The sequence below is a fragment of the Microtus ochrogaster genome, chromosome 10, assembly GCF_000317375.1.
Source record: "Microtus ochrogaster isolate Prairie Vole_2 chromosome 10, MicOch1.0, whole genome shotgun sequence".
NCBI classification, from domain to species: Eukaryota; Metazoa; Chordata; class Mammalia; order Rodentia; family Cricetidae; genus Microtus; species Microtus ochrogaster.
In genome coordinates, this window is record NC_022016.1 from 12,363,036 (window position 1) to 12,375,929 (window position 12,894).

At 35.4% G+C, this 12,894-nt stretch overlaps 1 protein-coding gene across 2 annotated transcripts in view; it reads left to right on the forward strand.

Moving 5' to 3' along the window:
* The window catches only part of Frmd3 (FERM domain containing 3), a 185,686-nt gene that overhangs the window by 121,637 nt on the left and 51,155 nt on the right, over positions 1-12,894 (forward strand). For both annotated transcript variants that reach the window (XM_005352660.2, XM_005352659.3), the window contains exons 6-7: positions 3,972-4,095; positions 12,767-12,854. In XM_005352660.2, coding sequence (XP_005352717.1) covers positions 3,972-4,095; positions 12,767-12,854 — 212 coding nt within the window. The remainder of the gene's footprint in view (positions 1-3,971; positions 4,096-12,766; positions 12,855-12,894) is intronic.

Consider the following 12,894-nt stretch of genomic DNA (forward strand, 5'->3'; position numbering starts at 1 on the left):
AGTTAAAGGGTACATAATAAAGAAAATAATGCATTATTTAAAAATAGTGCTCATGAAACTGGATAGCTACATGTAGATGAAAAAAACTAAATGTATATCTTTCACTCTGCACAAAACTAAACTCCGTATGGATTGAGGACCTCAACATAAGACGTGGTAACTTGATACAGATCTTCTCCTACAGACTTCCTCACCAACCCAACCCTTTGTCTCAACCACCAATTCCCATAGGCATTCTATGGGAACCTGCTAGCCATACCAGCCAGAGAAGGTGCAGTCATCACATAAGCAGGTATGTGATCCTCATATCTTCCACACTTCCTCATTTTCTACAAAACCAGTACCCAGTCTCATCCCCAGATCAGTAGCACACCACATACCGTGGCCTCTTCTCCCTCTCTGCTCCCATTCTCAAGGAACTAAGCAGATCCTGGTGGCATACCTTGCTTTTCTCCTTCCTGTGGACATCTCGGCTCCCTTTCTAGCCCATCCCTATCCCTAAGTGTCAGCTTCCTATACCAACAAACACATTCTAACCAAAACCTCCAGTAGCCAAATCTGGCAAAATCTGAAAAGCATTCCCTACCAAGTAACACATAGCTACTACAATTTTCTACCAATTAGCAACAGCAACAGAAACCAAAGAACAAAATGCCCACCCCGCAAAGATAAGACTAGACATCAGCAACTAGTATTATAATGATCCCAAATCCTGATGCCCAGATGCCAGTATACAAACATAGTCAATGACTATCAGAACAACATTTCACCAGTAGAGCCCAGCAACCTTACTACAGTAGGCCCTGAGAAAAGCAATATATCTGTAGTAAAAGAAAGGGACTTCAAAATTGCCTTTATGAATATGTTAAAAATAAACTTAAAGAGAAAATTATTCCTAATCCCCTAAAAGAAATATAGCCAAACACAAGTAAACAATGAAAGATAATTAAATTAGTTATTTAGGACCTGATTATAGAGATAAAATCAATAAAGAAAATCTAAACTGAGGGAATTCTGTAAAGAAAAAATTTAGGAATTCAAACAAGAACTACAGAGGCAAGTTCCACCAATAAAATACAAGATATGAAAGAAAGAAGCTCAGGAATTTAAAAATATAATAAAAGAAATGGATACACCAGTCAAAGAAAATGTCAAAGATCTAAATATTTCATCAAAGATCTAAAAAGCTCCTGGCATAAAACATCCAGGAATTCTCAGATACTATGAAAACATCAAATCTAAAAATAATAGAAATCTAAGAATGATAGGAATTGAGGAAAGAGAATCCCATCTCAAAGACCCAGAAAAAATTAATAAAATCATAGAAGAAAACTTTCTAACCTAAAGAAAGAGATGCCTACAAAGGCAAAAGAAGTACACAGAACAATAAATAAACTGGAAAAAGAGGGGGGGACACCACAACAACAAATAATGAGAACCAACCAATGCTGCTCATTGATAACTCTCTACATCAATGGCCACAATTATCCAATCAAAAGATATAGACTAACAAATACAGAGGATTAGAAAACAGGATCCATTCTTCTGCTGTATCTAGGAAACACACATTAACATTAAAGATGAACATTACCTCAAGTTAAAAGGACAGAAAAAGATACTCCAAGAAAATTGACATAAGACAAGCCAGTGTAGCTCTTTTAATATCCAACGAAATAGACTTCAAACAAAAACTACTAAGGAGATAGAGAAAAGCATTGAATATTCACCAAAGGAAAAATTCTCCATCAGAATATTGCAGTTCTTAACATCTATACAACAAACACAAGGGCACCCAGGTTTCATAAAAGAAACACTACTACAGCTTAAATTACACATTGACCCTTATAAAGTGGTAGTGGGTAACTTCAATATTTCACTTTCACCAATATACAGATCATCGAGACAAAAACTAAACAGAAATATGCTGGACCTAACTGATGTTATAAGCAAAGGGACCTAAGAAATGTTTATAGAACATTTCACCTAAACACAAAAGAACATCATCCTTCTTATCGGAAGCTCATGGGATGTTCTCCAAAACTGACCACATACTTGGACACAAACCAAGTCTAAAAAGATACAAAAAAATTTGAATAACACCCTGTATCCTATTTGACCACCATTAATAAGGATGGATATCATCAACAACAAAAACTTACAAATTCATAGCAAATGAACAATGTAAAAACGGGTCAAAACAGAAATGAAATATTTTACAAGTGAATAAAAACAAAATGCAGCATACCCTAATTTATGAAACAATGACAGCAATACTAAGAGGCAACTTCATGGCACTAAGTTCCTATACTTAAAAAAAGGATGGAGACAGGATAACTGATATCCCGAGCAATAAAAGAATTATTGGAGGTATCACCATCCCTGACCTCAAGCTGTACTACAGAGCCATAGTAATAAAAATAGAACAGACAAAACTTTCCCTGGGAGGTAGCTTTCTTGAGTCTCAACAACAGCTTATGAAGGATCTAGGCTTTTTCTTTTTCTTTCTTCCTATCATTTTGTGAGAAATATTTTTTAAAAGACCAGATCATGAGCTGAGTGGTAGTGGTGCACACTAATCCCAACACTCAGGAGACAGAGACAAGTGGATCTCTCTGAGTTTAAGGCCATTCCACTCTACGAGGGAGTTCCAGGATACCCAAGGTTAGACAGAGACCTATCTTTAAAAAAAAATAATAATAATGGAAGGGAGAGAGGGAGGGTGGGAGGGAGGGAGGAGGGAGATCTGGTCTCTTGATTCTGACAGAGAAGAAAGCACAGTATATATTTGAACTTAGAGGCACAGGAAAGCCCTTCAAACTAAATATTCTCTCTATAGCAAAGGACATCATTATTTGAATGCAGAGGTAACATACAGAATAGGAAAAAATATCTAACAGCTATGCTAATAACAATATCTACACTACCCAAGGAACTGAAAAATAAACATAAAGAAAAATAACTCAATCCTAAAATGTAGCATGGAACAAAATACAGAGTTTGCAGAAGATGAAATGAAAATAGCTGGTAACAGTGTCTGATGAACCAGGCTTTGATTCTTGTTTTCAATTTTGATTGAACTTTAGAGTCACCAGAGGGAGCTCTTATCCTTATCTGTTGGGGAAATATAAATAAAAAGTACTTTGAGATATCATCTTACCATGGATGGAATGGTTATGATTCAAACACAGTAATGATGAAAAATGCTGGGGGGAAAAACATTTATTTATTGCTAGTAGGAGTGCAAACTGCTGCAGCCATTATATCAGTATGGAGATTCCTCAAAGAGCTGAAAACATCTACCATAAAACCTTGTATATATTGATAGCATACATCATGGTGTTTTGAATATTTGCATTTTATTGTTTCTAAACTCAATATATATGTTTGTATATATAAGTATATGTGTATACATAATATCTCTACTTTGTATGTAATTTTTGTGTGAACACTCCAGGCCTATTCTAGTTATTTTAAAAAATAGCATATATTTTCACTAAGTATACTCACTATATAGCACAAGAGATTTCTTAAATGTATTTCTTTTACATGATTGAAAATGTATATCCTTTGCCTAGCTCTGGAGGGTGTTATTATTTATGATAACAATAATTTTGCTATGAACATTTAGTGACTTCAAGGGCCTACAAATCTGGAAAATCCGAAACAGTAAAATTGTTCAGCACCCTATATGTCAATAGTGCTTTAATGAAAAACAACAATGTTTTAAATTGTTTTAGGACAAGAAAAAGAGGTGTAGAAAGACCTAACAGGTACCCACATTCACATAGTCAGATGTGAACACGAATATGTCTCTAGAAAATGAGACTGGTGTTCTCCCCATGAGTAGAAATGCATTATATTGGATAAACTCAGTCTATATTCTTATTTTGGATGGTAAATGACAGTGTATATGTGTCCTTATTGTATTGTTTATGATTTCTCTCTTTTTCTTTAATTTTTGATGGTTATAGCTGAGTTTGGTGATTATTATCCTGATGAGCATCCTGAGAATTATGTCAGTGAGTTTGAGATTTTCCCCAAGCAGTCACAGAAGTTGGAAAGAAAAATCATGGAAATTCATAACAATGAACTCAGGTAATATGTGTGAAAGTGTAGAGATGAAAAAGCATTCTTACTATATAGAAAGTTGGACTCATGTGAAGCCATATGACTTGAAGTGTGCGTAGGCAGCCTTGGGTTGCAGAGAAATGTTTCTGGGCCCTGCAAAGTATGACTTAGTATCTCAATTAGTGTAAGACTTTTCCAAGATAGTGCCTATGAGAAGTGAGAAGTTAGAAAAGGTGTGTATTTTGCCTCAAATATATTACCTCAAAACTGTACATTTTCTTAGTTCTATGGATTGCCTTAAGAGAACTTTCTGTTAAAGAAAATGTGTTGAAAATAAATACAAAATATTCGTTGTTCTTTCTATATTTTGGAAATAAATGTACTATTTAGAACAATGACTCACAGTATTCCAGTTGATACAACCATAGTATAGAGAATTACTCTTGTTAGGAACCAAATGGTAAGAGTTATTAATGAGTAAACTGTGTTCATTGCATTGATTGGTAGAAATGGTGGATCTTCTGTGGCTAGACTTTGTAGGGCTTTAAATTCTTGGTGAACATTATAGTGACAAACATTTCTGAGCATTTCCAAGTTGCCAAAATATAAAGCAAATAGGCTTCTGAAAGCTATTCTGCCCCATCCTTCCAAATTGTAGGAGACAGACACTCTTTGTGTGCCTGTGAAGGACAAAGAAGGTGATCTTGAAGAGGATAAAAAATGTTTCCTATTAGTTAACATTGATGTCATAACATGATCCATGATTACCTGACACTAATGCCCACACATTACTCCAATGTTTGGCAGTTTTAGGAAGAAAGTAGTCATTCAGGTGTTACAGTGGCAATGAGCCCTAAGAGTCAGGACTAAAAGGCCACAGATGCCAGTTGTGGTTGTTTAGATGGGAATGTCCTCATAGGCTTATATATCTGAAGACATGAGACCTAGTTGTTGGCACTGTTTGGGAATGTTTAAGAGGTGTGGCCTTGTTAGAGAAAGTATCTAACTGGGATTGGACTTTGAGAATTTAGAAAATTAGTGTTGTTTCCAGTTTTTTACTCTTTCTCTGCTTCCTGTTTGGAAGACAGACATGGTTCCAGTTGCTATGTCTGCTGTTCCCCAATATGACAGTGGTGAACCCTTATTCCTCTGGAAACATCAGCCCAAAGAAAACCTTTCTTCTATAAGTTGCCTCAGTCAAAATGTTTTACCACAGCAGGAGAAAAATAACTAATACAGTAACCTAAAATCTTGTGCCAGAAAAACTGTAAGAGTTGAAGGAGAAAGAAAAAAAGTGGAATGCTTCATTATAATTAAGGGAACAATTAATCAAATTAATCAAGAGGACATTGCAACCCTAACATATATGTAACAACCTAATGTGCAAGAAAAAACATACTACTGAAATTAAAGGCACCCATTAACTACAATAGTGGGTGGCTTTAGTATCCCATTCTCTCCAAAAGATAAGAGATCTAGAAAAAATTAAAATAAACATAAAATTAAATGACATCATATATCAAATGGACCTAAGCAGTATCTACAGAACTTGTTCTCAAATACCAGAGAGTGTAGCGTCTACTCAGTAGTTCACAGAAGATCCTCTATAGTTTACCACATATTAAGATGAAATACAAATCTTTTTTACACACAATGAGATGTTTTCAACAATAACTGAAACAGTCATCTGTAGCATCTCTATATACTGACAACAAATACAATGAGGAGATCATAGACAGACTCACATTCCCAATTGCTCAAACAAAATAAAATATCTAAGAAAAAAACCTCACCAAGTTGATAAAAGACCTCTATAATTAAAACATGAATCTCTGAAAAAAATTTATTGGGGAAGACATCAGAATTTATACAGACAGTCCATGCTCATGTGTTGGTACTGTGAAAATGACCATTCTACCAATAATTAACAGATTAAATGCAATTCCAATCAAAATTGCACAAGATATTCTTTACAGAAATAGCAAAAGAGTACTAAAATTCATATGAAACAATCAGTGACCCTGGAGAGGACAAACAACCCTAAGGAGAAAGGGCAATAATGTAGTGATTAAAATGTGTAATATTTCAAACTATGTCACATAGCTATAGTAAATTTATAAAGTACCATACCAAGTATGGTAATAGTAAGTACACACCAAAACAGATACTTAGATCAGTGGAACAAAGCAGAAGACACAAACATGAATGAATGTAACTATAACCATCTGACATTTGACAAAGATGACAAAAATACACATTGGAGAGAAGACAGTGTGCTAGTACAAGTAGTTCACACATAGAAAAATGAAATTAAATCTATTATCTATCACACTACACAAAAATAATGTTCAAATGCATGTAAGACCTCAACCTGAAGCACAAAAACTGCAAGTAAACAGATAGTACCTTATGATGGGACACAGGTGTAAGAAAGGACTATATTAGTAGGAATTCATTGGCTTTTGAATTAAGGCCAAAAAGTGATAAAAAGAGAAATAACAAAACTAAAAATAAATCCCATGTAGGAAAGAAGAAGCCATGGAGTTCAATAAGATGGAATTCATTTCTGGTACTGTAGACTACCAGTGGCTGAGAACATGGAACCTAGAGCAGAATCTCACTGCCACTTTCCTAAACCAAGACAATTTTAACTGTATTTTAAATATGTATTCTTGTACCCACAGACCAGTGTAGCTCTTAGCCTTTATCAAGAAGCTTCTCTTTGCGGAAAATGGAAATAATCATAGAAAACCACAATTAATCAAAAATGCAGAGAGCAATTGACTACAGTGTGTCATGCCCCAATTTATATGCCTATAAAACAACCCCAAACTTTTCTCTCAAAAATGATCACAAAAAGAGATATAAAGATTTTAAGAGTCAGAAGACCAGGACTTCTGCCGTAACATTTTCCGATGATGCTTTCCCAAAGCCTTGGTCCTGCATGGCCTCAGTTTGCCTTCATATCTTTTTCTACCAGACTATCTGCCCATATTTGCCATATTTTTTCTAAAATGGGGCATACAGACAGGTAATTTCAATATATACCATCTCTCTCTCAGTCAAATATTAGAAGTGGCAGGCTGGAGGCTTTCCTTCCCTGTTCAGGTTCTTAAAGATATGCCACATTGATCTCTCTAACTATAAACAATGAAGTAAACATCAAAGTCATATTATTTTATTTCATTTGAGACCTAAGAAAGATAAATTAATTAAATTCTAGCCTGTCATATGAAACAGAATGGGATAGCTGGTGTTGTTTGTTATTGTTATTGTTGTTATTTTCATACTCCTCTAAGAATGAGTAATGGTAGAAGAGGAGCTTGCCACAAATATAAGAACAAATAGCCAAACCTCTAATCTTCAGGACAACTGAATGATTCCCCTGTGAGATACTACAAACACCAGCCAGGACAGGGCACATCTTGCCCATGGTTAGTCAGGGAAATGGGGAAGAATAAGATTTTACAGTGCTCAGAGGGCCAGTAATGGATCTGAAGGGCACATGAGTTTCCCTATTAACGTCAAATTCTACAACCAAGCTGCAAATAATGTACTCTCTGGAGCCTCTTAAATTAAGATCCAGCATATACTAAAAGACAAATATTAAAAGAAATGCTCAAACATTTGAAGCCAAATGTGAGGAAACTTTAAAATTGCAGCAATGTGATATGACTAAAGTCCCGACCAAGTTATAGCAATGTCTAACTCAATATAGATAGTCCCACTGCTCAGAATGAGAATGTGTTATTGGTTTTCTCTCCCTGAATTTAATTGCGGAGATTCTGTATCCAAATGGGTCAGGCAGAGTCAAGCCCATTCCTTCTCTGCTTGTACTTTATAATCTGCTCAAATATAGCCAGCAATAGTCGATACCTCATTTTAAGTTAGTAGTGACTAATAACCATTTATTCCTGGGACCTGTAGGTTTTCTACTGTTTGTGAAGGTGTACTCAAAGAAGACCAATATGAAAGAGACTGTTCTTTGTTAGCTAAAGTAGTCAGGACATGTATATAGGACTTAAATATAGGACAGGAAGTACAGCTAAATACATAATTATCCAACCTCATCAAATTTAGTTGAATCTTAAGAGAATTATATGTTAGAATTGCTGTCTCCTAAAAAAGAAATGCAGCTAATCTTTGATTTTTTTCAATGCCTCTTTAGAAAAGCTTCATCTTGCAGATGGTTTTTATTTTCTGTTGCCATATTCAAAGTTATTCCAGAAACTAGTGTCCAGTGGGAGACTAAAGGAACAGAATATAATTACTTACTATGAAAACGAATTATTAAATGACTTGTTCCTTAATAATTTAGGAGTATCAGGAGCTCAGTTTATTTAATTTCTGCCTTAGCTTCTATGGCTCTATCCTCTTGCCATCTCTGACACCTGCACTGAGTCTTTCTTTGTGTATAAATTTGTCAACTAATTTATTCAGATGCTCACTTAGCAGAAATATGCAGACAAACCCGACCAAGCAATATTGACATGAAGATTTATATTTTAAAGATAATCTTGTGCTTTCCTGTATTAAACATCCTAACTGACACTTCCCCTCCATAGGTTTTCCAGTTTCTGTCATGTTCAGGGGTAATAATTGAGGAAATGATAAACCTATAAGCAAGAAAATGGAAAAAAGCTGAGCCTAAACCTCATGTGAAAACAACAAAAGGCCCTAAATAATCAGAACAGTTGAGCAACATGAAAGTTGAGAACATGCCACTCCCTGATTAAGGAATATACAAAACATGATACCCTCATAAAACAGCCACAAAAACAATGAACCAAAACAGGAAGCCCCAAAATAATTTGATGCACTTACAGCCAATGATATGCAACAAAGAGCCCAAAACACATGGTAGTAAAAATGCATTGTCTTATCAACCTGTGTTGGGAAAAGCAATTATCATCATGCAAAAGAATAAAACTAGATCCACATATTTCACTATTGTCCTAGTTAGGATTACTATTGCTGTAATGAAACACCATGATCAAGAGTAAGCTGGGGAACAAAGAGTTATTTGACTTATGCCTCATCATCAAATGAAGCCAGGACAGGAACTCAAACAGCAGAACCTAAAGACAGGAGCTGACACAGAAGCCATGGAGGAGTGCTACTTCCTGGTTTGTACTGTGTTGCTTGTGCAGCCTGTTGTCTTATAGAACTCAGGACCACAAGCCCACCTAGAGTGGACTGAACCCTCCCATAACAATCACTAATTTAAAAAGAAAATACCCAACAGGTTTACCTAAAACCCAGGACACATTTTCTTAATTGAAGCTCCCTCCTCTTTAATGACCCTGGCTTGTGTCAAGTTGATATAAAAGTCACCAGGATAACTATATAAAACTCAACAGAAAATATACTAGATTTAAACTTAAGGCCCGATACTATGGCACATAGTATTTTAATACTCTTAGTTTTATCTTCACTGTTCTCCCATTTTAAACTTATGGAAACAGGCATTCATTACTTAATAGCATGTCTAGTTTCTTTGGTTCTTTACACTTGTGATATTAACCCATTTTCTATGTATCGTTGCTTTTATTTATTCTTATGGTTGTTCAGTATTATTATTATTATATCCATACTACTGTGGTTAGGTGTACAGTCACATTGCTTTTTTAGATTAAAAAATCACTATCTTATATATATTTCTTGGCATAATAATTAAGATTATGTTGAAAGTGTTACTATGAGTAGAATTGCTGTAATTTATCATAAACAAACTAAATTTTAGTAGATAGTGCCAGAGCTTTCCTTTCCATATTAATTATACTAACTTGCTCTTTCTCATCGTAATAGGATGCCTGGTTTTGTTGTGCACTCTCTCTGTTGCTAGGCTTTGTTAGGCTTTTTAGCTTTATCATATCCAGATATGTTAAGGCTTTTTATACTTTTAAGTTATATTTTGCTAGTAAAGAATTTGAACATATTTCTGCATCCTTGATGATTATTCATGCTGCCTGCTTGTTATGTGTATAAGACTTTTGTCCATTTTTTGGTTACCTGTATTTTTTAAATGCTGTTTTTTAATTATTATGAGTTTTTAAAATATTCTAGATACTATTTGGTTGTCCTCATTGCTGATCTATTTCTCCCATGTTGCATCTTGCTTTTTCATACCCTGGATAGCAGCCTCTGTTTAGCAGAGATCCATGAGTTTAATTGTAAGTCTTCTGGAGTTGGTCAGATCTGGAACTCTGCTGTCACCTGGTATTAAATTTGGTGTTCAGAATAGATATCCATGAGGCATAGAAAGGATGCCTATAGAGAATATTTGCCATAGAAAGTATTAGTTACAAAAATACTTCTTAGATAAGGGAAAATTAGTCACCTTTCATTTTAGTCTATTTCCTTTCTCTTTTTATCACAAAACACTAGAGGCTGGGTACTATATTTAGAAATATATTCATTTAGTTCCCATTATTATAGATTCCAGAGCATGGCATGATCATCTGTTTAGCTCTGGCTGTATTGCAACATTTCAGATGATAACATGGTGAGTGCATTTGTGGGAGGGCAAAGACCATAGGAAGAGGCAAACCATTCAGGGGCCAAGTAAGCTTGCTTCATCTCAATTACTCACTCTCTCTCCTCCCCCCCCCCTTATTACTTTGTGTGAGTATAGATGCATGCTTGCAGAGCTGCAAACTGGTGCAGAGACAACATCAGGTGTCTCTACTTGGCTTCCTTCTTATTGTAGACAGAGTCTTGTTTTTCCCTGCTATGTACAATGTGCTAGCTGGCCTGTGAGATTTTCCAGGGGTTCTGCTGTCTCTACCTCCTGTGTTGCAATAGATGCGCACTATTGTGTCTGTCTCTTACATGGGTCCTGTGAATCCAAACTCACATCCTCAATCTTACAACAGTACTGTATACCCTGAATCACATCACAGTTCTGTGTACTCTGTAATACCTATCTCTCAATGAGATATTAACTGGGATGTAACAGAACTAAAATACCCCTTTAGAAGGCACCATTCTTACTGACTTTTGCACTTGGTCACATCTCTAAAAGGTCCCACCTCTCAACTGACCGTTCTAAGGAAAAGCATATAGAAAATGAATATGTAAAGGGTGAACTGAACTGTAATCTTTGTTACATAGACTAGAAAAAGAAAGATGGACCTTAAAGACAACTTAGATTTTACAAAAGCATAACATATGGCTTTTAAGATGTACTAATAGAAGTTGGAGAGATGGCTCAGTCATGGTTAAGAGCACTTGTGGCTCTTCCAGAGGACCCAGGTCAATTTTCAGCACCCACACGGCAGCTCACAACTATCTGTCATTCCAGATCCATAGTATCTAATACCCTGCTGGCCTCCCAGAGCACCAAGTGTGCATGTGCTACACAGACATAAATGCAAGCAAAACAGTCATATATATACATATAATTTTAAAATTAAAGAAATAAAAATGCATTGACCATTTCATCATCATGAAAGTGGCCATCTCTATACAGCAGAAGAGTTCTAACCAGTCTATAGTGGAGTGAGAGCCTTTTGACTAAGACAAAAGTATGAGTCCATGTAGAGGCAGTTCTGAAACTTTAGGAGGCAAAGGAACACATTGGCTTTGAACTGGGTGCACCATAAATCCTGTCTAAATTACTAAGGCTGAAATTTTGCATTGAAGGCTGTCAGAATAGATTGATGTTTAGTAGCCTTTGGGATATCACAGCTTCATTAGTTTTCTCCTAAAGCAAGTAGAAGTGTGTGTGCTAGAGAGACCGAGACAGAGAGATCAAGGGAAGAGAAGATGGACTAAAGAGCCAACACAACACTGATTATGATGAAGATGCCCTGCAGATATACTGAAGCAAAACTTCAATGCAATAAGATAAAAGGAGGAAATGATTCCTATGGGCACCATTTTAATTTAATGAATCCTTTAGTCTTTTGAAGGGATTGAGTGACAATCCTATGTATAGAGCTTGAGTGTAGTTAGATTTAATGGCACAATATAATTTTGTAATTAAAATATAAAATGACATTCTGGTTTTCCATAGCATACCCTTCTTAACCAGGAATGGTTTAGATTTTTGTACATGTGAGATGTTCATATTAATCAAAGTAGGATCTTTGAAATATTTTATTATCTCATGTACAAGTCAATCCTTCATGAAACGGTATCTGCTAATCCCCTTTACCCTGCAGCTTGTTTACCAACATAGAGTACAGTTCTAGAACTAATCTAATATTTGAGATTTCCTCTGATAATCCAGGACTTTTTGTAGAATTACTTACTAATTTTTTTGTACCCAGAAGGTTCTGTTTAGGATTGTTGTTGGGGGAATAAGATTGCCCTCTTTCTGGTCTGGACAAGAAATACCATTCATCCTGGGGAATCTTTTAAAGAAGAGATCCTGAGTTTTCTTTTGTATTAAATGTAATTTGTGAGGACATCCTTACTGGTAATTTGATAATATTGAATAACTACATACTCACTAAAGTGCTGATATTATACAGCAGTATTTTTTGTACAATTAACTGCAAAATGTGACCTTCTCAAAGGGCTCTGCAAGGTAAGAAATACTGGTGGATGTACCTGGTCCTATTGACTTAAGAATTTTTATTCTATATTAAACAGAAAATAATATTCAATTGATTAACAGGATGACTAGTTTTTATTGATTGTATGTTACTTGAATTCTCTAATTTCTAAAATGTGTGTGCTTGTGTCATTTTAGAGGTCAGAGCCCAGCGATTGCTGAATTCAACTTACTCCTGAAAGCTCATACATTGGAAACTTATGGGGTGGATCCTCACCCATGCAAGGTAATGGCCTCAAAGAGGCCACCATATAATCATTATTTTG